Source organism: Crocodylus siamensis, chromosome 3 (assembly GCF_052110815.1).
Source record: "Crocodylus siamensis isolate JL-2025a chromosome 3, ASM5211081v1, whole genome shotgun sequence".
Lineage (NCBI taxonomy): Eukaryota > Metazoa > Chordata > Crocodylia > Crocodylidae > Crocodylus > Crocodylus siamensis.
Window position 1 is genome coordinate 241,359,612 of NC_143397.1, and position 26,620 is coordinate 241,386,231.

Genomic DNA, 26,620 nt, shown 5'->3' on the forward strand with positions numbered 1-26,620 from the left:
GAAACATTTACCTTGATGTTTCTGTGTACCTCTATAAATCCCTCTGAACATAGGGTCTGTCAAATTAATAGCGATATCTGTCAGGAGAAAAACAATGGAGATTAAGTTACTTGTAATCATCCCCTCCACTTTAAAGGTATTCCCACCTCATGTAGTGAGTTTTTGTAACAGAGAGCTATGCTGGCAGCTGTATGGTGCAACTACCAGGAGGGTCTTCTGTGCCAAACAAGTTGAAGGGTAGAGACCAGACTAAGAGGAATACCCTGGTCTTCCAGGTTGGGCATGAACCCAACTACCTTATCTCATGAAAAAAACCCACATTATGAAACCAAAACTAAAGCCTTGGACAAATACGAAATGTGGATCTTGGAACACTGGATGCTCGTGTATGCCTGGAGCTTTAATTTGCCTATTAGCAGAGATGGAACAGCGTAGCGTGAATGTTGTCACTATCCCAGAGGTAAGATGGTTTGGACACAGAAATGTTGTAAGAACATAAAACTGATTTGGCAAGGACAGACAAAGATGCAACAAGGTGGAAGGCAACTACACAAGACAGGAGGAGATGGAAGGGCTGGAGCTATGGCTGTTATAGGTCCTCGAGGCCTGCAAGGCCAGAGAGGGAGCACTTTAGTCATTTCCTGCTCTTCACTGAAGGAAAGATTAGGGAATATGCATGTGTATGCACATGTGCTTGTGTGTACACACATGCATCCACACATGTATGGACATGTACATATTATACACACATGTGCATGTGTTGCCTACATGGTAGGTGCTCACTCTGGGCTAGCAAATAGCTCTTCTCTAGTCCCAGGCTATGTACTTGAACGGTGTTTCGCCAGAAGCATTTACCTACTAAATGTTATTCATGCTAATGTATGTCAGTACTGAAGTTTTATAGGGCAGGAGGGCAAGGTCAGGCATTTCTCCATTCATCCCACTGAACATAACTTGTAGTGTAGCGGCTCCAACACTGAGCCCAGGGCTGTCCAGCATACGTGTGGTCAGGTGCTGCACTGCCTGCTCCTACCCTCTGCCCCCAACACTGTGCAGACAACCCACACTGCTTCCCCAGTCCTGTGGGCTGTGCCCTGCTCCCACACACACATCCACACGTGTGCCTGCATGTATACATGTACATATACAGGCAGTCCTCAACTTAAGATGTTTCAAATTACATCGGACAGCACTTAAGACATTTATAAATTGACACCCTGTTTTGACTTTCTGACATCAGTTTTGATTTTACAAAGCTTGATCCCATGCCATGCCATGCCACACCACGCCTGCAAACAGGTTCGCTGCATCACCCATCTCCCTGGAGAACACCTGTCCAAACTTCCTTGGACACTTTCTTAAAGAAAGCAGAGAAGACTCTAGAAAAACCTTCAGCCAAGACTTCTGAGAAAACTCCAGCCAAGAACCCTTCAAAAAGTCCAGCAAAGTCACCTCAAAGTCCTTCCAAATCAATATGATTGCTATTTACAATATAAATACATTAATGTAGCTATATTACTCATCTATAATTGACCGAGTACAAAACTCTGGGGTATTTTTGGTGAAAATAGGGTATCGGGCCTTAGTTCAGGAACCAACCCCACTATTCATAACATTGTTCCTATGGGAAAATTGGTTCCAAGTTAACGACTTTTCGACTTAAGGCACAGTTTTCAGGAACCAATTGTGAGGGGCAAGAGGCAGTAGGGCAGAGAACTGCCTGTACACATGTGTGTGCATACACGCATACACCCTTACAAGTACACACATGCGTGTGCACCATACACACACACATCTATACACACAGGTACATATGTATACAGGTGTACACACACACACATGCAGCATACACACACCTATACCTGCAGGTATCTATACACAGAAGTACACACACGCATGTACACCATACACACACATCTATATCTGCAGGTACATATACATACAGATGTATATACACATCTGCACATGCAGGTACCTATACACACAGGCAGACACACATCTCATATACACACATGTAGGTTCATATACATACATGTACACACGCGCATGCACCATACACACATCTATACGTGCAGGGACGTGTCCATGCAGGTACACACACATGTACACAAGACAAGTACACACGTGGCCCCATGCACACATCCGCACCTGTACACGTACACACACACGCGCGCGCGCGCGGCAGGTCGTGCCCCGGCGCAGCCCGCGGGGTGACTCCCCTGCCCCCGCCCCCGCCCCCGCCCCCGCCCGCGCGCCCCTCCCTCCTTACCGACGAACTTGCACCGGCTCATGTCTGCGGCGGACAGGCGACTGTAGCGCATGCGCCGAGCGCGGAGGACTCCGCCCCCTTCCCGGCACCCCCCGCGCCCCGGGCCAAGAGAAACAGGGGGCGGAGCGTCACCGGCCCAAGATGGCGGGGTACCTGACGCACCGACAGAAGGTGCTGCGGCTCTACAAGCGCGCGCAGCGTCACCTCGAGTCCTGGTGCGTCCAAAGGTGAGGGCGCCTCCCGCCCCGTGCGGCGTCTCCTTGTAACGCCCCCCCCATGACGCAGGGGCTGGTTCCTGGGTGCGGGGGAGGAGCGGCGCCCCCCAGTATAGCCTGGAGGGAGTGCGCATGCGTGGGAGGAACTCCCTGCTCAGATTCGCTGTCAGCAGCGCCCCCTGGCGGTGGGAGGCTGCGGCGCCTGCGGGGGGGGGGCTAGGCCTGAGGCTGGATCTTGGCTGCACCCCGTCCTCGTGTGGTGGACAGCGCCTAGTACTGGAATAACTAGGTCAAACGGGACACTTGTGTGAAAGGGCTCAAGGATAAAGACTGGAACTACTGATGTGGAAGTGAAAAGGGAACCCATGGAGGGACTCTGAGTGGATATATGCAAAAAGAGTAGTGTGCCAAGAAGACTATCTTAGCATTAGTGTTTGGTGTGATCTTAAGAGGTGTTGGGTTTCAGCCAAGTTCACTGAAGAAGGTAACTATTCATGATGCAAGTTGATGAACAGCTTTGCTGAGCATTCTGGTGATGAGAGTACAGATCGTGTATAGCAGGGGTAGGCATGGTAGGATGCCCTACTTGTGCCCCTGGCCCCCCACCCAAAGTCCCTGCCCCACAGCCCAGGCTCTGTGGCTGCCAGCAGCTGCCTGGGCTCTGGGTAGCTGCTGCCAGCGACGGAGCGCAGGCTGCTCTGAGCTGGGCTTGCAGCATCCCAGCTGCCTGCTGAGAGCAGCCCACAATCCCAGCTGGCAGCAGCTCCCCTAGAGCTAGGGCCGGCTTCAGCCAAGAGGCTCCAAACAGCTGTGCCGGGCTCCAGCACCAGCTCCGCACCGGCACGTGCAGCACGCCTTGGTGGGGGCAGGGCCTGAGGCAGTGCAGCCCCGGTCTCTCCCCTACTCCCAGCACAGAGATGGTGAGCCTGGAGCAACTGTTTGTAACCAGTCCAGGCTCTGGGCAGTTGTAGCAAGCAGTGGGCTTGCTACAAACAGCTGTGCTGGGCTCATCACCTCTGTGCCAGGAGTGGGGGAGAGACTGGGGCTGCGCTGCTCTGCCCCCACTGCCTGCTCCGAGGTGTGCCTGCACGCGTGGGTGTGGAGCTGGTGCCGGAACCCGGCACGGCTGTTTGGAGCCTCCTGGCTGAAGCTTGCCCCGGCTCTGGGGAGCTGCTGCCAGCCGGGATCCCAGGCTGTTCCCAGGAGGCAGCTGGGATGCTGCAAGCCCTCCTCGGAGCAGCCCAGGCTCCATTGCTGGCAGCAGCTACCTGGAGCCAGGGCTGGCTGCCATGTGCCAAGCAAAGTGGCCTTGTGTGCCACACTTGTCACACATGCCAGGGGTTGCCAACCCCTGCTGTATAGAAATAGGTTAGATCAGGGTTAGGCAGCCCCGGGCACCAGTGCCAGGATGTGGCATTTTGCTGTGCAGACATCAGGGAGGGGGCTAGGGCTGCTCTGCCGCAATAAGAATCAGGCCCTTCACAGCTCCCCCGTCCACCCCTAGCATGCCAGCATCTTACAAGTTGAGGTTGGAAGTGTTTTTGGCACTGCCCAAAAGCGTTGCTGACCCCTGGGTTAGAAATTGCCTGGGTTTGCATAACCAGGCGGAGGGATGGACTAATTTAAAGGGACAGTCTGCGGGCCTTGGTTAGAGAATGAATAGATGACCTAAGAAGGCTTTCTGCTGCTGTTTCCTTGATTAGTAATGATGAAAAGGATGAATAACGTATGATTTGTAAAACTGAGGACAAGATTATGCTGCATAGAGAAACTTCTGCTATTCCTGTACTAGAAACCTTTGACACATCCGCTTTCTTTCCCACTAGAACTGTTGCAAGTTTTTTGTACTTACAGAGATAAGTATAGATTCTATGCCTGTTTGCTGAGAGATCGGTTTGATAAAAACAAGAATGAGAAGGATATGGTGAAAGCAACGCAACTGCTGAGAGCTGGCGAGGAAGAATTTTGGTTAGAGCAGCATCCTCAGCCTTACATCTTCCCTGACTCTCCAGGAGGCACATCTTATGAGAGATATAACTGCTACAAGGTAGGTAAGATACCACCAGGCTGTTTGGCAGTAAGGGACTTGTATGCTGGTGCCTTCTTCCCATCATTGCCTCTTGCTTTGGGGATGGGGTGAGAATTTCCATCACTGTTGTAGGTTTGTAATGCTCTGCTATTCTTTTCATTCTGTTAGGGCTCTTATTTTCCATGAAGGCTGTTAAGGGATCCCTATTTCTTTCTTCTTCCTGCCCTTCCCCCAAAAAACCTCTCAGTCCTCAAGTATTGCAAGTTAAGGTTGTAAATGATTGATTTCTGACTTGTGGATTACTGTCACATGTTCAACACTGCAGTGATACATGGTATAACAAAAACCCAAGGTAGATTTACAATAACATTCCTGGGGTTTGGTTTTTGGTTAGCTTTTTTTTTTTGGTTTTTTAAATTCTATATAGAAATTTTTTAAGGTTGCGTGAACCTTGGATGGTCTTTTTCTTGTTTCTCACATGCATTTTAACAAGACTATGACTATTAGACAATGCACTCACCCTTTCCTATATCAGCAAGTGGGATTTGAAGAGGGTGGGCATGTTTAAGATTAGTTCAGGGTGTGGTTTGCATAAGGAGCATATTGGGATAAAGAAACAAAGACTAAGGTGATGGACACACCCAAGGGATGTACATGTAATATGCATGATGCTGTGTAACTTAACTTTACTACAGTGCACAAGCCATGAAACTGTGTTATTGATTTGCTCAGTGCAAACCAGCTTCCCTGGCCTGGCACTATAATAGCCCCTGCTGTAGGTAACCAACTTGGAGAGCTGTTCCTGTGTCCACTCCTTACTATGGAGTCAGTATACTGCAAAATAAAATCCCTGTACTTCTTCTTTTGCACCACCCAAAGGAGGTGCAAAGCTGTGAGGGTTCTTGGAAAACAGAATGCGAAGCTTGAATTTGATGCGATGGAAGCATTTTGAGAGGAGTTGGATTTACATGATTCAGGTAAATGACCAGGAAGGTCTCCTTAGCTGTGTTTTGAACAGGTTGGGGTGGGATATGGATATTGGCAGGATAAATGGGGCAGGAAAGGTGGCCTACAGTTATCAAGGTAGGAGATAGGGGGCCTGAATGAGGAGGAAGGGTGGGATTAGTTGGAAAATTGATAATGTGGGGGGAAAAGTAGAACTTACACAGAGCCTGGATGTTACTTTATAGTAACAGGAATTAACAGCAACAATCCTGCAAGGTTGTGTACTGACTGACACATCCTGCTTCTACTCCTGATTAGACTGCACTTCAGAGTATATTTTATACCCCCCTCTTATGGATATGATTGCTGAACCACACAGCATAAGAAAAAATGAGGTGAATTTTTAGTCTTGCAACTTTTACTGTTATAACTTCCATGTCTTCCTTTCATTGCTGCATCTGGTTTGTACCACATATGGTAGTGACCGAACTTAAACACAAGACACATTTGAAATTGTGTCTGTTCTGTAACTGCTAATTCAAGCATCTGCAACTGGTACTGTTCTTGCAAGGGGAGAAATGAGAATAATTTGACTTGTGAAAAGAGCACTATGGGACTAATGAGCCTTGGATTCTCTCTTGAGCTTGCTTGTGCTCTGAGTGACATTAAAGCAAGTTACTGTCCTCCCCGTGTCTGTTCAATGGTCTGTAAAATGGAGGAGAGGCCAGTAATTTTATCCTTGACGTGATTAGAGATCTACTGGAAAGCACTATGTAAGAGCTAGATATATTGTTATGAAATGCTGTGCTTCACAGACCATTTACCTATCCCATGACATCTGTTGCCTAAGATGTATGTACTGTTGCTGTATCTTATGGTTTCTTTCATCTAGTGCTTGATTTGCTCTTTGGACAGGCTCCTGAATGGGTCCTGAATTACTGGCATCCTTCAGAGAAGGCAATGTATCCTGATTACTTTGCCAAAAGAGAACAGTGGAAGAAATTGCAGTTGGAAAGCTGGGATAAGGAGGTCAGTACTGCTTGAATGCAGAACAGAGCTCACTTAGTGTGCAGTCTGAGTTTAAAGGAATCAAAAAGGAATTAAAGACTCTTACTTAGTGAAAAGAAATGCCCAATTTAGGTATGAAAGTAGCCCCTCAGGGTTAACCTGCAGCCCCTAGGTTCTCACCCCTCCTCCAGCTTTTGCTTCGTGCTCCTGGGGCAGTGGAGCAGGGCACAGCCCACAGGGCTGGGGAAGCAGTGGGGGTTGCTTGCAGTACAGCATGGGGCATGGGATAGCGTGGGGGCAGAAGGTAGGACCATACAGCACAGCGCCTGACCACACATAAGGTAGACAGCCCTGGGCTAAAAGTGTTGCAGCCGCTACACTAGAAATTATGTTCAGTAGGATGAATAGAGAAATGGCCTGACCTTGCCTTCTTTCCCTATAAAATTTCAACATTAATGAGTAGCATTTAGTAGATAAATACTTCTAGGGAAACATTGTTTAAGTACATAACCTCAAGACTGGAGAAAAACTATATGCGAACCCAGAGTGAGCACCTAGAAGGCAGGCAACATAGATTTCATAGACATTAGGGCTGGAAGGGACCTCAGAAGATCGAGTCCAGCCTCCCGCCCAAAGGGCAGGAAGTCAGCTGGGGTGATAGGATCCCAGCTAGATAAGCATCCAATTTGCTCTTGAAGGTGTTCAATGTAGGTGCTTGAACCACCTCCGATGGCAGGCTATTCTAGACCTTGGAGGCTCAGACAGTAAAGAAATTCTTCCTTATACCCAGCCTGAAACGGTCTTGCAGGAGTTTATGACCGTTCGACTTCATCATCCCTCGGGACGCTCTGGTGAACAAACGTTCCCCCAGATCCTGGTGGTCACCCCTGAAAAGCTTATAGGTGGCCATCAGATCACCCCTGAGCCTGCGCTTTTCCAAGCTAAAGAGCCCCATGGCTCTCAGCCTGTCATCATAAGGTCTGCTTTCCTGACCTCTGATCATGCGCGTGGCTCTCCTCTGGACTCTCTCAAGCTTCTCCACATCCTTTTTGAATTGTGGAGCCCAAAACTGGACACAGTACTCCAGCTGTAGCCTCACCAGGGCGGAGTAAAAGGGGAGAATGATGTCTCGGGATTTGCTTGAGAAGCATCTGTGGATGCAAGCCAGAGTTTTGGTCACTTTACTAGCCGCAGCATCACATTGCAGGCTCATGTTCATCTTGTGGTCAATGATGACCCCCAAGTCTCTTTCTTCTGTAGTGTTATCGAACGTAGCACTGCCGAGCCTATAAGGAGGCTGTAGGTTTTTCCTCCCAAGGTGGAGAACCTTGCAATTTTCAGTGTTAAACACCATCAGGTTCTTGTCCGCCCATTTGCTGAGCCTGTCCAGGTCAGCCTGGATCGCCCTCCTGTCTTCTAGTGTGGATGTTTTGTCCCAAAGTTTGGTGTCATTGGCGAACTTGGCCAGTCTGCTTCTGATTGCAATGTCCACATCATTAATGAAGATGTTGAACAATACGGGTCCAAGGACAGAGCCTTGGGGGACCCCACTGGTCACAGGACACCATGACGATGGACCCCTGTCGATTACTACCCTCTGGGTCTGACCGCGGAGCCAATTTCCCAGCTAGCAGATCGTGGTGGATCCAAGGCCACAATTGGCCAGTTTCACCAAGAGGTGATCATGGGATACCAGATCGGAGGCTTTTTTGAAGTCAGGATGTATGATGTCAATGTCTTCTCCCTTGTCCAGGTGATAGGTCACCTGGTCGTAGAAGGTAATGAGATTGGTCAAGTAAGAGCTACCCGCAACAAGCCCATGCTGGCTATCCCTTGGGATGTTGGTATTGGCCAGTCGATTAAGGATGGCCTCTTTAATAAACTTTTCTAAGACCTTCCCTGGGATAGAAGTCAGGCTGATGGGCCTATAGTTAGCTGGATCCACTTTCCTCCCTTTCTTGAAGATAGGCACCACATTGGCCTTCTTCCAGTCTTCGGGCACTACACCAGAGCACCAGGAGGTCTCATAGATCTGTGCTGGAGGCCGGGCTTACCTTCTGCATTCCTTCACCCACTACTTCCCCCTCATCCCTGCCTCCTCTCCCTTATCTACCCATTGTTTCCCTAATTTCCACCTGTTTACATTCTCACTTACCTCCTGTCACACTTAGCTTCTTTCATTCCTTGGAGATCTCAGAACAACATCAGACTCCCAATCCTGAAGTAGGGTGCTTGTGCCTGAAAGATTGCAAAGAACTTTTTTCTAACTACTCAGTTGGAGTAGGTGTGGTATCTATTAGACCAAGAGCCTTGCTTTACCTTGCTTAGGCTCCTTACCTTCTTTCTCTGAAAACCTTTGCCCGGACTAGCAGCTTAGAAATTGACAGGGCATAGTTTCACAAATGTTGTAGTTAAACAGAATATTATAATGTAAAATAGACAGTTGGAGCTAAAATATTCTTATGTATTTAACCAATATGCACTTGCTTACAACATAAGAAATACAAGTGACAAATAAGGATCAACATTGTGTTACACAGTTAAGCAAATTAGGCCCTTAGGTATTTGTGTCACCTGTTCACTTGGTAAGCTTTCAAGAAATACCAGCTCAAAATAGCCACAGTGAGCTTAAGTAAATCCAGTGTAGTCAACAGCTGAATTTCTGGAAAAGAAAAATTCTTTTAAGGCATTGGAAGAGGTTGGTTTGGGACCCATAACTTCTAGTGTGGTATCTTACAGTGTATAAGACAGGATATTTTTATTCTTTAGTTTAGCAATCTTGTATTCCATTATTTTTTCCAGTAGGCTACAACTAGGTTTGAAGTAACTGTTGGAGATTCAAATGCTCCATATAGCAGAAGCTGCAGGTCAACAGTACATAGTTTGGCCATGCAGCTTGAGTGAGGGGAATTTTGTGAAGTTGACGCTCCATTTGTGATTTGAGGGTCTTCACTGTACCTACATTTGAGCCTGAAGTAAAATAAGAAAGAAGCAAAGATTTACATCTTTAAAATATGCTGATAAGCTGTGTGGACCTTTTTGTTTTTTTGTATAGGTTCAGCAACTACAAGAAGAAATTCCACCTGATGGTCCAAAGAATGAAGCCTTGCCCCCAGCCCGCAAAGAAGGGCATTTGCCACCTCTCTGGTGGCATTACGTAACTAGACCTCGTGAGCGTCCATAGTAAAAGCATCCTCTGGTGTGCAGCTGAACTAGTGGCAGTGGGCTTGTTCTCTACAAATCAGATAAATACCAGTTTGCATGCACTACTGTATGTAATAAACAGTAAGGCTTAACAAAATAAAAAATACAAGTATACTTTGGGATTTGGTGCTGTGCTACCCTAACTTTTAAGTCTAAGGTACCTGTGGGCTACAACAAGTGACAAAGTTGGTGTGAATATTACACATCTTAAATGACTGTTCTGTAGCCAGGTGTGCACTAAGGGGGGGTGTGATGTGCATCTCTAAGCACTCCTGCTCATAAAGTATTAATAGTGCCTTGGATGGATCGTAGAACAATTTAACTACAGACTAAGTTGTGTAGGTGCTGCACACATGAAACTGTGTGGCTCTGGTTCCTGCTTCTGGCTGCCTGGTGCATTGAGCAGCCACCTGTGGGTGGAAGGCAGTCTGGAGCTGGAGCCTTCCATATTGGGACAGGAGCCATCCAGCTGTAGCTTAGCTCTTTTCCCCTCCTTCCCCCTACTCCACTGCCCAGAGTCATGCAGCGGAGAGAGGAGAAGCTGCTGGAGGTGAGAGGAGCCCAGCAGTACCTGGTTGGCTGCAGCTACACTGCGAGTAGCCTCGATGGGAAGCTGTGCATGCTGGCTGGGGTGGTGCCACCACTGGGTATTGGGCAGGTGTGGGCCACCCTGGGTGGGGTTCAGCTGGATGGGGGTGGGCATGTCACACCTGCACTGCACCACATTGCCTGGGTGAGCTGTGCTGAACACGGCCCCTGTCTCCCTACCCTCTCTCACTCTCTCCCTACCCCCGGCTGCCTCCTAGGACATAGTGTGATGGCAACCTCTTTTCCCTACCCCTCCACACACATAGTACAGGCAACCACCACTTAGTGCTCTTAATTGGTTCTGGAAAAAATGAGTGCTAAGTGAAACAGTGTTAAGCAAAACTCATTTCCCCATTGGATTTAATGTAAATAAAGATAATTGGTTTCATACCACTTACTGGCCCAGACCCCATGCTCCTGCAGCCCCACCCTAGGCCCTGCACTCCTGCTGCTGCATGGGCCCAGGCCTTGCGTTCCTGCTGCCACACCAGCCTGGGACACATGCTCCTGCCACCCTCCAGCCCCTTGGTGCTGCCACTGCTCCTTCCCACCTGCTCTATCACCATGTGCCAAAGTGGATCCTAGGCTCCTGCCAGCTGCCACTCACCTGTTCCCTCCATGCTGACACTGATGCCAGTGAAACCAGGTAGGTATTTTAAATTAGTTCTATAATGAAACTATGCTAAGCAAAACAGCTTAAACAGTTAAGCGGGGGTTGCCTGTACACAAGAGTTAGACTTTTTTAAGTTAATATGCAATCACCCCTATCCACTCCCCCAAAAAACAAATCGGGCCAAAAATATTTTTTGCAATAAGATTAAGATGTGTTGTAGTAGAGGTTTGAGTCTTTTTTAGTGCTGGATTTAATTTTTATAATATTTTAAAAATAATATCTTCTGAAAGATTTTGTGCAGCCCTCAGCAGCTTACCAGAACTTGTTAAGTGGCCTACCAGCTGAAATTATGTCTACCCATGCATTAATGGGCAGTTTCTTAACAAAGTGAGTTTGTTTTTCATGTACCTTGTGATTTTTTTTTTTTTTTTTTTGTCTAATAAACTTCTTTATGCAAACTGGTTTTCCCTAGATTCACTATAGGAAGTCTGTTAGTCAATTGGTTTTTTTTGGTTCAGTGTTAAAAACATAAATACTCTTTTTGAACAAGGGTTTTGTTTAAGTGTAATTCAAAGGGGTAAAGTGTCCTTAATGGGGGCAACTTTCACTCCTGTCCTTTGATGTCATTTGCTATGGTTCTCCTACCAGTCTCTTCTCCTATGCAAGTCTGAATTTTAAGGGAAACGCAAGCAGACAAAGCTTTAAAGGCCATGTTTATACAACAAAGCAGAAGATATGCATAAACCTACCACTTCTCCCCTTTGTTGTACATCTCTGACACACATTTTTAGTTGGCAAAGCAAGAGACCCAAGAAGCTGTCCAAAAGCTAGTTCTGGCTTACCTGGGTTTTTCCTGTAGTGAAGCCAACCATGCCTACTTAGTGAAGTAACTGCATTACTCTTTGTTCTCACAGCAGATTACTTGCTAGTAATGCTCTGACTTGGCTAAATGGAGCATTGTGCATTCCAGGATGTAGGTAGTGCACACTACCCCACCTCTGTGGCACCTGAATAACCTGCATTATTGCCCCGTTTGTCTAGTGGATTGTACAAGCCAGAACAACTGAATTGCTGTTTGCAGCTTTTACGATTGTGGGCTACATGCTCTAAGAAGCTCTACTGTTTTCCAGAAAGGAATGCCAGATTCTTGGCCGCTAGAACCTGTAACCTGGTCTTTAGGGTGCTCTCTGGGAGGTGGAGTTATTTCAGGCTGAGGGCACAGAACAGACTGCTTGCAAGCAGTTGCTTCAGAGAAGTGAAGCTGTATTTTGGGAAGGGCCTAGTCCTGGGGGATTGCAGGGCTCTCCAGTACATGCTTGCTTGATTGGGCCTCTCAGAGGAAATGCGTTGCTTCTGCTCCTTTCATTTCTGCAGCTTGTTACTGCCTTCAGGGTAGAGAGGCTGACTCTTCTTGCAAGGCCCATGTCACTAGTGTTCCTGAATTATTCATGCTTAGCATTTTGGCCCTAGTTGAGAGTAGCTAACTACTGTTTTCTCACATCACAAGTGTCTTGGTCTTAGCAACTCATTGCAAAGAATGCTCAGATTCTTTTCCTTTAAGAGGATGGTCAATCCACCTTCTTGTGCTGTTCTTGCCTGGTAACATCTACATCTGGGGAAAATGTAAATATGAGCTCTTAGGCTTGCTTAATATCATCTGGGCTGAGATGACCTCAAATGCAAGCCTCTCTTGTGGGGAGTCTTTTCATGGACTTAAATACAGAGGAAATCAGGCCTTATGTGGCACTTCATAGGAAGATGTAGTGTTTCTTTTGTGTATTTGTTTAAATGGTGTTTGTGGACAGGCATGCATTAACACTGCTGGGAACATGGCTCAATTCCTGGAAGCTGATTCCATAGAGCAGGGGTTCCTAAACAGGTACATGTACCCCTGGGGGTATGCAAGGTATCTTTGTGGGGTACATGGGAGAAACGGTGTAATGGTGGATTTGATTTTCATTGTAATAATTGGCATTTAAGGGGTAAAAATATAAAATGCATGCTGGTAGGGGTACCCAGACAGCTGGTAAATCTCGAAGTGGGAACACAATAAGAAAGTCTGGGGAAACTCTGCCACAGAGCGTACAATCATGATGTATATTTGGTAGCAGACAAAAGTGATGGAAGTATGATCTTCAAGAAATTATTTTTAGCTCAACTACCTGGAGTTTTAAAATCTGAAAGAAAAAGTGGAAAACTTAAGACATGAAGAAAGAAATGGAAGCCTCAAGACATGAATTGTATATTTCAACAGATGAAAAAATTACGGTACTGCATGCATCCCAGTATTATTGGCTATGCTGGGATGGTTTACTTGAGACAGATCTTGCCTTGAGCAAGGGGCTGGACTAGATGACCTCAAAGTTCTTCCAGCCCTGCTTTCCTATGACCCTAGGTTAAGTTTTAAGCAGGAACAATTCCTTCCCTCTTAATCTTGAAGTCCAAGTCAGCTCAGATGCAACTTGAAGTGAACACCTGATTGCAAGATGGACAAATTACTGGTATAAGCACATGCACTGTTAACCACAGCATTTCTCTCCCCTAAAGTTAAGGCAACTCCATTCCATACTGGCAGCAGACAGAGAAAAGCACATTTTTCATGCCCAGGCTAGTATTTACATATAACAGATGAAAGGGCAGGAAAATATATTGCATTCATCATTTAGTCAGATGTTATTCTACCTTGTCTCAGCCCACCTCTTCCAGAAGCACACAAACAAAGCTATATGATGTTCAAGATCTCTTCTCTAAATGTCTGCTTACTTCCGGGCATGGAGTATACCTGAAGTTCAGCTGTCACTTGAATGTGATGAAATGGAGATATTGGTATCCCTGAAGAGGTGTTGTGGCTTGTTTTCAACAACTGAAACACAGGAGTTTTCCAGCAGTTCTTTATTTATAATGTAGGCTGAAGCAATCATTACAATGTAGAAGGGAGACACAGTTACAGCAATTCTTTATACCAGTTTAGAACAAAAAACTGCACACAGAGAGGTCAACTCTCAGTACAAACTAGCAACTAAACCACAATAATTTACCATTAGAAACGTTTTATTTTTAGCTGTGACACTGCTTTTACAATATGCAAAAACACAAACAATAGAACTATTCAAAGGGTCTTGTCACATTCTTTCTACATTGAATTTGGCAACATTTTATATTAAATTTTACTGAGATTATACTAACGTTTAAGAACTAAACAAGTGAAAAGCTGTACTCCGGTACAGTTACATCCATTTATTTCAAAGGTTTAAATAACACTTTTACCTATCATCTATCAGTTTTTGTTTAAGCAAAAACCATCTCAAAGCCTCATTTGCACAATGCATCAGCTACTTGAATCAAGATTGGTGGGCTACACCACAGGCACTACTGTTTATTATATTCTGTAAGAAGGAGCTTGTTTTTCAAAGAAAGGAAGGTTTAACATCTTCTAAGAATCATGCCTTTTTTGCTTTAAAGCCGTAAGTAACAAAAATGTTAAGCAACCACAGCAGTGTAAAAATGTTATACAGAACACAGTGACTATACAGTTACAAGGCTCACACCCAATGCAGTTATGTATTAAAGCATAAGAGGTTATGTAGGCAAGACTAGAGCCAAGAGAAATCTGCAGGGTGTCAGGTGCAAACAAGCCCCTTAACATGCACCAAAAAATTTGTGTAAGTCACAAATGCAAAAGTCTGGTGTCACTCTCTCACACGGTTCTGATGTGGATAGGCAGACTATGTACCCTTTTGGACTGAACACTAGCGTCACCCTGAGTTCTCCACATTCCTCTTGGCTTTAGGAGATGGGCATCGCAGCAATAACTTATTTTTACTTTAAGGAAAAAAAACAACTCATCTATAATTCTATCAATAACATTCCAAAAGTACATTACCTAGGATACAAAAGAGAATATAGTGGTCAGCCTCCCCGTAACATGAAATAAAAATCAGTCACCCCTCCCCCCACCCCCCTCCCTTTCACTATTTAGTAAAAGCCAATCATCTGCTATTTAAAAGAAGGTAAGAAAAACAAGCCCCTGTATCGGAAAGAAACATCTGCAATTTACTAGATGTCAAGCTGGTTACCGCTGTCAAACCATTAAATGTTTTCTTAAAATATTTGGGCTTTTCAAGGTGCCCAGCCTGCTGGGCACAGTCAGTAAAAGGCATTTTGATATATCTAAGAACTCCCTGCCAACATTTTAAAATGTCTTCACATTTGTAACTGCCTTAAGCCTCTTGAACTTTTTTGAACTTCAATGAAAGTATGAACAGAACAGAAAGTGAATGAGGAAGAACTAAGCCTACACAGTGACAGCAGCATGCATGTGACTTCAAGTTGTTGCTCTGCGGACAAGAAATGTTGGGCGGAGGGGGGTTATCTTTAAACACCCTACAGAAACAAACACTGCAATCCAATATGGCTTATTCTGATGCATTTACCATGAAGCTACTAGTAATTAATCCTACTAGGCTACTTTGTGCAACAGCATCTGCTATTTTGATGGCATTCCCCTCCCTCATTCTTCCCAAATATTCTACCAATTGCAGGTTTCTTCCTTGCATTATATTGCTTTTATTGTCAATTGCCATTCCTGCTTTTTGTATGAACACGTTTTATTATACTTAGATGAGGATCTATTCCTTACTGGTTCACTTAAAAACTTTAAAATAAGTCCCATTTGTGTTTAACCTCACTATTACAAGGCGCTCTACAAAAGCTTGCAAAAAAGCCAAATGCATTAAATCCCTTTGCTGAAGTTAATGACTTAACTTTGTTCTCTTATGCACTGAAAACTTTACAAAGTTATAAAAAAGTTAAATGGGATTTGGCACCTTCAGAAAATAAAAGCATAGCTTGGATCAAAAAATGTGCAGAAACAAAATCGTTTGTATTTACAAATTAAAACACCAGTGAGGACCACGTCTGTTACTATGCACTTTCATCTCATTTTCTCTTTTAGAGTATTTTCAAAACTGTCTGTTACTGGGTTTCCTACAAAATCATTTGACTACAGATTGGAATGGATAGAGACAGATAAGGTTTCATCACAGTTTATTCTCAGTGACTAGTACTCTGGCAGTGTTCTCACGTCTAGGAAATACGAGGTGCCGAGCGGTCGTTGGTGGTGGTCTTCTTCAGCTTGACGCCACGGCGAATGGCATTGAGCATGTCTTCACCTTGTGGGGCGTCTCCAGGGCTCATGTCCCCCAGGTCCGACTGTGGCTGGCATGGGGGCGCAAGCATGCTGGAACTCTCCTTCTCACTTTCTTCTCCCTCGCTTTCAGGAACCGCTTGCCTCTGTTCATCAGTAGTACTCAGTTTCTGGCTTGGTGGTGGAGGGTTGACAGATGCTTGTCCACTCCACGAGGAAGGCATCGCTCCTTGGCCACCATCTGCCGAGGGAGACTCAGGACTCTGCTCAGGAGATTCTTCTGCCCCAGCCAGGGTGCCTGGCAGTCCTCCCGGGACATCTGGTACAGTTGGTGTTTTGACAGGAATGACTGGGGTCTTGATTGGAATAGGGCCTGTCCCGATGGTGCCGCGCCTGACCGAAGGCTTGGTGGAAGGGGTCCGTCTGATGGTTGCTACACCAGGTGTAACTATCACAGGTCCCAGAGTCGTTGGCAGGCCAGCAGTAGACGCGGGGCGCTTGGCCTGGAACATTCGCCGGTAGGACTGGCTGATGTCGCTGTTTCTCGGAATGGTTGAAGATTTGTCGAATTCTTGTTGTTCTGCCTCCTGGTCACCACTCACTGAGAAATAATCGTAGTCTGAAACTGAAACCAAAAACAGCACCATTAGCAGCAAGCTGGAACAAAATGGCTGTGGCAGGCTAGTAAGAGTGAAGCCAAATGGGCACTACTAGTAGCCAGGACAGAGCTACACCACTCAGGGTAGTTGCTGCTCCTAAGCAAGATTCAGCTGATCTGCATTAACTGTTCCATATGTCTACTCCTATCCTGCAGGAAGCAAAGATAAACTGCAATCATTTATCCCCAAATGAAATGGGTGCTTAACAATTGCAGTTTAAAACTTCCATTTGCTTCCAGGTGGAGTGGACACACAATGCAGCTACAGCATTAATCCACCCCCTCAACCCTCATCAGTTAACATAACTTTGTTTGTCCATCCCCTATCTTTTAAGAAACTGTTAGTGGGAGCAGCCCTTGGTAAGAAGAGCCTTTACCAACCTGTGCTAGTCCCCAGACAAAGTCACACCCCTATGGCCTTGTAGCCAAGATTGCCAAACCTGAAGTCAGGCACCCAAATAAAAGTAGTTGATCTTGGAAGTGCTGAGCCCCCACTTCTACCACTAAAGCTAATGAGAGCTGTGAGCACCCAGCAGGGGAAGAGAAAGTCAGGATGCTGATTCAGGGGTTGACACGGAGGTTGTGGAGTTTGAGCTACTGACTTCTATGCTGTGGCAGGACGTGTTTGCTAATGCCTTATTGGGCTAACGAGAGAGGGAGAGGGAGAGGGAGAGGGAGAGGGAGCTCAGACAAGGTTTCAGGCACAGAATCCCCTTCCTCAGGGTCACCTTGTCCAACGTCTCTCCCAACGATAAATAGTTAGTCCAATAAGAGATACTACCAGACTAATCCTACTTCTTGCGTGTCTCTTGGACCATCGTGGCTACAATGCTATGGCTGTGACACCGATGCCCGTCACAACCATGTCCCACCATTTTGAATAAAAATGCTTAAAATTGCCAAAGATCTATCCACAGTCCTAGGCTGTAGGTGGCACTGCAGGGTACACATGGTTGCTAGGCCTCAAGGATTTCTGCAGCAAGTAAGAGGAAAAACAGCTCCTAGCTGCTAACTCAGCCTGAATTGTGAGAGTTAAGCTGGTTCCTTCCTTCTCACACGAAGGCTGGGCCAACTCGGGCCTTCAGTTACACCTGTGCAACTCCTATTACCTTTAACAGACTTGCCCAGGTGCAACTGATCCAGGCTTAGTCCACAGTTCTGTTGATGCAAGAGGAATGGAATCCGGCTCAGCCCCTCCTTGCTCACCGCCAGTTCTGAAGGTGAACACAGAAAACCCTTACTGCAATTGTCACAGCCCCTGACTGTGCTTTTAGCACATCCAGGTTTCAATTACAATTACTAGTTTATACCTGTTCACACCCTCCCTCCCTCCCTCCCTCCAAGCAACTCACAAAATGAGGGTGTCAGGAGCTGCGCAGAGGATGTAACACCAAGAGCTACAGAGCAAAATCCATGGATTTGCTACTGGTTAGTGGCTCATACAACACACTTCCCCCCCTCCCCACCCTCAGTCCAGTGACATGTTCTACTTGATTTGTCTTTTAAATACAATTCAAAATGCCTGAACTGATTTTCTACAAAACCAGTGATGCATTTAGGGTGCAATTCACTCCCCTGCAGAGAGGCTGCGTGAGGCATTTCACAGCACATCAGCCCTCAAGGGCCGACTCAGTCCCATCATTTCTTCAGCAAAGTGCAGTTTTGGACTCCACCTTTCAAAAAAGGACATTAGAGAGGGCTCCAGAGGTGGACAATAAAAATGATAAAGGGCTTGGAAGGCAAGTCCTACAAGGAAAGGCTGAAGGAGCTAGGCACATTCAGCTTACAGAAAAGGCATTTAAGAAGGGACATGACAGCAGCCTTTAAGAGCTGCTATAAAGAAGAGGGAGGACACGTTTTCTTTCGTGCTGCAGAGTAGGACACAGACCAATGGCTGGATGTCTCAGCAAAGCAGGTTTAGACCAGATATCAGGAAGCACTTCCAGTCAGAGCAGCGAGCCAGGAGAACAGACTGCCCAAGGAAGTTGTGGCGTCTCCATTACTGAAGGTGTTCAAGAGTCCCTGGTCAGAGAGGATCTAGACATAGCTACGCCCATGTTCTGCTATGGGTTTTCCCATGCTTCTGAGCTTTGCTGTTTGCCACATGGTAGTGGGGAGCCCATGTAGCAGGGTTTCATTTTGTGGGGGTTTTGTTTTGTTTTTTTAAGTCTTTCTCAGATGCACTGTGTGCTGGCTGTAGCCAAGGCTTGGGATTTTGACTGGAGTGTGCCAATGCTCTCTTATTGGGACTTAAAGTCTGACATTCCTGGCTAGAGGGTGGCTAGAGGGTCTTGCTCCTCCACTCTGCGTCAGACCAATCTTCATGTTTGGGGTCACAAAGGAATTTTAGCCCATGGTCAGAAAGATACAAGCTGTGGGGGGCTTTGCCTCTCTCAGTAGCAGGGGGCATGGCCCTCTTCCTGGGATCTCTTGAGCATATATTAACAACCTTTTACAGCATCAAGAGGTTGGTCACTGTGGCCTCCCTGCTTTACTTGTGGTGGGTTAGGGTGTTATGCCTTGTGTTACGCCATGGTTGACTTGTTGTTTTGCCAAGAAATTGGATGATAGACTTGTATAGGATGTTTTGGATAGGGATAATTCTGCTTCAGGGGATTGGACTAGATGACCAATGGAGGTCCCTTCCAGACCTACTTCTCTGACCCTGCCTTTGTTAAAGAGAAAAAAGGGCTGAGAACCTTGTGAGATAGACACAGTGATAACACTCAGCTCACACTTGCACCTGAAAGCCCTTCAGCAAAATAAAATGAGCTTTTCCCTTGTCCCATTACTGGCCCTGCAACAGCGCTTCATTTCCTGAATCCAATTCCTTAAGTACCAAGAGGGCAGGGCCTGAGATAGCCCTTGTTAGGAGTGCAGCACCTGGGCAGTAAGTAAATTCAGGGCGATTTACCTTGTGATGGGATAGTGTCCTCTGAACAGCACGGCGTGGTCGTCTGAGTGCTGTAGCCACTGGAACACTGTAAGGAATCCCTGCTGCTTCTCTGGGTGTCCAGCTGCAGACCCCTCGTCAGAGCCAAAGCCAGCTCCTCACATGCTTCCATCTCCTCTCCTTGCTATGGACACAGAGAACAGCATGTCATTGCATTTATGAATGGTTTGGTCAGGTCAATATGTAGGAGTCCTCCCTTAGCTTGGTCCTGCCCCCACCATGTCCTTTGGAACCTGGCATCACCACCACAACTCACCAGGGCATTTTAAACCAGTGGTGCTCAACCTTTCGGGGTGGTGGGCCTGGTGCTTGCAGTCTGGCTGTGCCACAGGTCAGCAATCCCCTCTGGTAGCACAGTGGGGAGCAAAGGGGACAGGAAATGGCAGCCAATGTTGGGGTGGGGAGCAAGTGAGCATGAGCTTACCTCTTATTCCGCATCTGCCATAGGGGAGGGAGAGAGGAAGGAGTGCCTGCCTTAAGGGGAGGAAGAGGGAAAGAGCAAAGAGGGTGTGGAGGGGATCAGGTGCATGGCTGGGAAGGGGACACCCTGGGCTGAGCTCCTTGACACTAAATCCCTGTGCTGCAGACCAGATCCAATCACTTAGAGGGCTGGATCCGGCCCACAGGTCAGAGGCTGAGCACCACTGTTTTAAACCACTGAGAGACAGGCGTGACAGCAAATCGTACAGTTTCTGAATCATGCACAAGGCTTCCAATGACTGCCGGAGCTCTGTCGTTCTGTGCCTGTACAGTGAGATGTCCCAGCCAAAAGCACATGAAACAACACTCCTGCAAATCACCAACATGTCCTCTCTGCACTGAGCTGGTTAGTAAAGAGCATCACCCTTGCGGCAGCTGACACAGTCATACTCCGAGGTCTCTGGGCCTCCTCAGCGGGCAGAAGTGGTCCACTCTGGGCTCCTCCATTAGGGTCCGGCTCACGTTTTTCTTTGCGGCGTTGCAAGGTGTTTGCCATAGGCTGGTCATAGGGGCCAGGCTTAGCCCAATCCTAAGGAAATGTGTGCATTAGGAGACATGCTCTCATGGAACTACAGCCATTCCCACTACATGGCAATATCAATACAGCACATTGTGTATCATAGTATATAGATGCACTACTTAATCTGAGGTTACCTGAAAAAACTTCCTAGTGTAACAACTACTTCTGCTAACCTCCTGCCCCTTTAAACAGAGGTACCTAAAATACTAAAATACCTTGGTTCTCTCTATATGAGCCTTTCAGTTGTTTAAGGCCTAACATTTCAGAACTAGAAAGGCATACACTTACAAACCACCACAAATAGGCAAATGCGGTGCATCTGTGAAGGCTAGTTAGCCATCCAAGAGTCCTTCTGCATATCCAAGAGATGGAGCACACCACATCCTGTGCACACAGCTCTGAATGCCCCCAGAAGTAGAAATGTACATATTTTGAAGCCTACTCATCAGCTTCAATCCAGGCTGTAGTTATGAGCTGTGTGGAGACTGTTTCCTCTCCTTTCCACACAGATGTGGAATGCACCGAGCCTTGGGCATTTACTCAAGCTGACAGGGACACATTCACTTAGGGATCTACCAAGCGGTGAAACTCCAGGTGAAGCTGGGGACTGTGTACCAAACAAGATCTCTGGCACAGATGGCAGATTCACTGACCATCTACTCCAGAGGTCCCAAAATAGTAATGCTCAATTATCTGTAGGGCCTCATCTCATCTCCTTCCCCAACAGGGACAGGGACAACTTGGAGACCACTGACAGCAGGTTAGCTGCTAATTACCTACTCCAGTGCCATCTCCAAATCAATGGCTTTACAACAAGCCAGGTCTACATGGCAGACTTCTGTTGGCACAGACTGTCAGGGCTGATGAGGTTCCTGACCGAGAGAGCTATGGTGGCAGAAACCCCTGGTGTAGAGACTGGCATGAAGCCCAGTTATGCCCCAAACACTTTGCCAATACAGTACTTCTCACACCAGTATCTTGCTCCAGTAGATGCAGCTGAAGATGCTCAAGGCCCACAGTTATCATTACCCTCCTTTGCATGTGGTTTGCCAAGAGTCAGCCCTATAGTCTCCACATACTGGACTGGGGAAGTACCGGACACTTACGTGTAAAATCTCAGAGCTAACAGGGGGCAGTCTCCAGAGCCAGGAGTTATTTAAAAAGGGCCTTCTTACTAATTAATTTCCTGGGAGCATATGTAATGTTGGAACAAATCCATGGCCATCTAGCAAGTCACAGCTCCTGGAAGTCAGGGCCACTTGGAGCCTCAACATTATCAAGGAGAAAAAGCTTCAACCCATTTACTCCAAAGACACAAGGTCCTCCTCCCACCTGCAAGCAGGGAGCAGTACTGGAGTGATGGAGGCAATGGAGCAGTCCCCATGACATCCACCAATGAACTGGTTAAAGTAACACAGTAGCAGAGTGGTTTAGGCACCTCACTACAGCTCCAGAAGCAGGCATTTGACCCCATTCTGGGTGGGTGCCAAAGGCTGCCCCCAGTCTACACAGCAGTAAATGTGTACCTCATCACACACCTGGAATGGGTAAGTCGGAGGCCACCAGACATGAGGTTAGCTACAGAAGCTGGCATGCCTTCACCATGCCACCCCATGGGCTATTAAGCTCAGGAGGACCCAGGACCTTTTTGGCTTCCTCTGCAAGTCCTGACTAATTCATTACAATAGCTAAAAATAATACGTGCACCTTGTTACACAGTGTAAGAAACAACGTTTTCACTAAAAAAATGCTGTGCCAACCCTACACTTGTGGCCTCAGGGTGGGTGCTGAAACACTTAGACGTCTGGCTCCCAGCAGCAGAAGGCCAGAGTGCATTCAGCCAAGATACCTCCTCCCCTTTCCAAAATCTGACCGTCATCCACTTGTTAAAAGAAACGCAAGTACTAATATCAGACTGTTCCTGTTGCTGCTGAAATGCTCGTTACCTTCCTTTAGATCATTATATTTATCACTGCATGACTCTAGTAAATGTTTAGCACCCATCTCCACTCTAGTATGGTATTAAAACAGCCAAATGAACTGGTAATGATGTGGGATTTGAAATGCTACAACTATAGTGGGTTGTGTAGGCATGGAGAGGAGAGTGCTGCTACAATGAAAGAAACACAAACCTTCCAGCCAGGGATCTTAGATGATGGTAACATGCCAGGCCCAATGGTGTAATAATGAACGTAGTCTGGATGGAGGGCTGAGGAAGCCCGACTCCATGCGCGGGATGCAGGCAGGTAATGAGGGAAAGAACCTGCACCAAATGAAGCTACGGATGGGTCACTTGGTAAACTACAGTGATAAAACCCATTATACAACTGGAAATGAAAAACACAAACAAAAAGAAAGAAATTAATATAAACAGGATGAATATGGAAATACACAGCCACACATGCTCTAAGGGGAGAGACATTCCTCATATTTCAAAGCAAAAACGGAGAACTGCGGCAAACAAACAATGGGGAGGAAATCAGTATGGTGTTTGCTCCTGAAAGATTGCTTGAAAATTGTTATTGAAATAACAAATTTCCACAGACAATCTAGAAATGATTTTTTCTGGGCTGGGCCACTTTGCCCTATCTCTGGTGGAGATGGCATGCTGCATGGAGTCTCAACAGGTTGGTTATGCTGACTCTGGACACCGAACATCAAACATCTCCAAAGCTGAAAGCCTTCGTATGTTGATGTCATTCATGGCATACAACAAAACAGAGCAGAGAAAGCATGCAGCCCCAGAAAATGACTGACTATCCCAGCAGCATAATGAGGGGAGGGAAGAAAAAAAAAGTAAGAAAAAAAATGGCAAGGATTACTAGATGTAAATGGATACTAATACCAACTTCCTCCCCCAGATTCAGAACGTATCCCAAGCTTTTTCTAGACTGTTTTGTTTTTAAATGTACCCGAGCTGCTTAGAGAGTAATGCATGCTCCATAATTTAGGGAAAGAAACCTGGACAGTAAAATGTGGACAAGAGCTTTTAGGCAGCCTCCTGCCACGCTATGGCTGCACTTTTTCCAGAAAGCCACCACTGTTACGTTGCCAGAGTTTGCAGGTCATCCCAACTGGCACTTTAAGACATGTTTCACCATGGTTTACTTATTCTTTAAAAGGGACCATGTAACAGTTCTTCACAGGGAGGAAAATCTTAGCTGCATGTCCCATGCACGTTGTTCACATCACTGAGCCAGGAGAACAAGCTTAAAGACTGGTATGTCTGCGAGATGAAATGTTTCACCTTCTCTGTGGAGGCCCAAGCCCCCATGGTGGAGCCTGAGCTGACTGAGGTGGGGGAACTGCACTCGCTCACTGACTGGCAGGTTTCAGAGGCTTCAGAAGAGGCAGAGCTGGACGAATTCTGCAGCGTAAAACGGCACCGCAACACCGCAGAGAAAAGAAAACAAGCCACCAAAAAAAAAAAAAAAAAAAGGGGTTGGGGGTGACAAAGCGCACACAGACAAACACAGGAGAAGGGGAAGGATGAGAGAAGCAGAGGGTTAGGCATTAATCATTAATAACTGCTCAAAACCATCACTAATGATCAGCAATTTAACAAGAGAAAAAGCCAGAACATTTCCTTAAGACAGAGGCCTGCTGCACCGGGGTGGGAGGCCTCCGTTTCCTCGCACCTGATCCCTCGCCATGCCTGTACCTGCAATTGGAGGGCCCAGTCCTGTCGGGGGACGAGACCCTGCCTGTAACAAGTCGATGAAGCTGAGAAACTCAGCGCATCGCACAACTAGGCCTTCAACGCACTTGAGCAAATGCGTGTCACCCCAGAGCTCATTATGTCAGGATTCAGCCTGCCTGCAGGAAGGTGAACAGGAAATGCCACTGGTGTTTACACGTTCTGGAGTTTTTCTTTGGATACAAAGGTCGGCTGAGCCTTTGGCTCCTGGGTTCGCATCATGATTCTTACTGGCTGCAAAGTTTCAACATTCACCTTTCCTCTGATGTCCTCTCCCTGCCTGCACTGGTCGTGGCCGCCTTGCAGCACGTTCTGCACAGATCTGAGCAGCGCTTTGCAGAGTAACACGTAGGATTCCTCCGAGGGTGGTAACCTGCTATCTGGTCCGTCAGCGTGACCCTGTTCGTTTCACAGTCTGTTCTTCAATAACCTTCCCTGATCAACACACACAGTTCTTCACGCTCTGGGCCACTGCCTCACTTTTATATGAAACTGTACTTCACATCTATTAGCCTATTAACCTGCAAAAACCTTCACGCTATCTCCATCTGCTAGCATTCTTTATTCACTCTATTTTCAATTCATATACAGCACTTCTGCCCAAAAGCATACTAGATATGCCTCTTCCTTCTGCAACGGTGTTTCCTAGAAAGACAAAATCCCACTGAAAAGCCCGATTTCCCAGGGGACTCTACTAAATCCCGCACTTGACCTGTATCAAATTTGAAGCAACTGCATGCAGAGAACTTGTGAAAGTTTCCTCCTCTGAAAGACTAGCAATGTAAGACGAGTTCCTGATAGGACCTGATCAGTGCTCTTCCCAGAGAAGTTAAGGCTCTTCTGAGATTGTCTCCTACCTACTCACTGAGACTTAGCACTTCTCCAAATGCTTTTTGGAAATGTAGGCAAACTTCTGTGTTTTAGTTTGGATCATTTGAGTGAGGGACTGCATCATCCTCTATGTTTGGAAAACACTGAGGCTGTGTCTACATGAAATAATACTGCACAGTGGTTACTGCACGTTTTATTTAGTACTGGTTTATGCAAGTACTAAATAAATGTGCAGTAACCCGAGTGCAGTAAATCCAAAAAGTGATTCTCCTGTTTTACTCAACATTGGTGAGACCACAGCTGGAGTACCGTCCAGTTCTGGGCACTGCTCTCATCCTCGTCAGCAGAGTCCCATCGTCTTCCTGATTTGTACAAGCAGAAGCCAGTTTACAAAGCTGGCTTGCCCTGTATTCCTAATCTAGCTTCCATTTTCAGGTGATCCGCTTCTCTCTACTCTGTATGGGAAAACTTCAAGAATACTACTCTATTGTTAGTAAAATTAGACCTTGCACTTTGAGAACAGCATTTGTTTTGCTCCAATTGTTCTTCCAACTTGTTTTGTCTGCTTATTCTTTTACAAAGACACCGTCCAATTTTCACTCTCATCGGGCCATTTCAAAAAAGCCTCTTCAATTGTGTCCATAACTTTCACTGCCCTCTGTCCTGACCAGATGTAAGCCAGGATGAATTTCAAGAGCAGCCTCTGACTGTGTATTTATTGCTGACCTTTCCTCCAGTGCGTTTCTTATGTTATAAAACACAAGGCATTTCATGTTCACTCAGAGGCATTCGTAAGTCCAATAAACAGAGCACCTGATCACTGATGTTCCTAAGCCCTGGTTTGTCTGTTGTGCCTTGCTGTGCTCAGCTGCTGGGTGTTTCACCCCCTGAAAGGGCAACAGTCCCAAAAGCAATTTTATGCCTTCTCTGCCACTGGTTTCTACCAACATACTTTTGTTTGTTTTACACACTTGTAAAAACCACTTGTAAATCCAATCCCACCTGGACAAGACTGGCCTTGTGATTGCCGAGTGCAAAAAAAAAAAAGCTTGTTTATATTCTGTGCAAGACTAATGACCCTTTTCAACACCTTGATTTTGACTGCTTAGCAATACTCAGTTAACATTTGATTCATTAGGAATGAAGTACTTCTTAGAGCTTTACATGTCTGGACATACTATGGACCATGCTCTGACACCCTTAGTCCCTGAAGTCCATAAAAATGTACCTGGAAAAAAGGCCATTAAGAGTAAGAGCATCAAAATCTAACCCCTTTTGTCCAGTTTGTGTCCAGGGTGTGTCAGCTATCTTGACTCTTTTCCACAACAGCCTTCATTTTGCCCTTGAGGCTCAATGACAGACTAAATAACCCTTTACCTCTGCTAAAATCTGAATCCTGTTTATCTGACAGCCCCATTATTGCCCATTTTTTAAAAAATAATTTATTCTTAAACTGCTAATGGG

At 46.3% G+C, this 26,620-nt stretch overlaps 3 protein-coding genes across 17 annotated transcripts in view; 1 reads left to right on the forward strand and 2 right to left on the reverse strand.

Moving 5' to 3' along the window:
* Positions 1 to 2,405, reverse strand: part of TATDN1 (TatD DNase domain containing 1) — a 30,769-nt gene extending 28,364 nt beyond the window's left edge. The window contains exons 1-2 of the mRNA XM_090040613.1: positions 2,270 to 2,405; positions 12 to 77 (exon numbers count right to left, since the gene is read on the reverse strand). Coding sequence (XP_089896739.1) covers positions 12 to 77; positions 2,270 to 2,321 — 118 coding nt within the window. The 5' untranslated portion in view covers positions 2,322 to 2,405. The remainder of the gene's footprint in view (positions 1 to 11; positions 78 to 2,269) is intronic.
* Positions 2,343 to 9,789, forward strand: NDUFB9 (NADH:ubiquinone oxidoreductase subunit B9). The gene is made up of 4 exons (XM_090040614.1): positions 2,343 to 2,496; positions 4,339 to 4,531; positions 6,374 to 6,487; positions 9,522 to 9,789. The coding sequence occupies exons 1-4, from the start codon at positions 2,411 to 2,413 to the stop codon at positions 9,648 to 9,650; spliced, it is 522 nt and encodes a 173-aa protein (XP_089896740.1). The 5' UTR covers positions 2,343 to 2,410; the 3' UTR covers positions 9,651 to 9,789.
* A 3,959-nt stretch (positions 9,790 to 13,748) lies between these two features.
* MTSS1 (MTSS I-BAR domain containing 1) overlaps positions 13,749 to 26,620 on the reverse strand; it is a 169,767-nt gene continuing 156,895 nt past the window's right edge. For 2 of the 15 annotated variants that reach the window (XM_090040616.1, XM_090040615.1), the window contains 6 exons: positions 23,876 to 23,995; positions 22,761 to 22,955; positions 20,473 to 20,637; positions 19,590 to 19,752; positions 17,785 to 17,889; positions 13,749 to 16,642 (listed from right to left, as the gene is read on the reverse strand). In XM_090040616.1, the coding sequence (XP_089896742.1) occupies positions 15,957 to 16,642; positions 17,785 to 17,889; positions 19,590 to 19,752; positions 20,473 to 20,637; positions 22,761 to 22,955; positions 23,876 to 23,995 (1,434 nt within the window). In that variant the 3' untranslated portion in view covers positions 13,749 to 15,956. The remainder of the gene's footprint in view (positions 16,643 to 17,784; positions 17,890 to 19,589; positions 19,753 to 20,472; positions 20,638 to 22,760; positions 22,956 to 23,875; positions 23,996 to 26,620) is intronic. The other 13 variants (XM_090040621.1, XM_090040619.1, XM_090040623.1 and 10 more) reach the window with 7 other exon arrangements.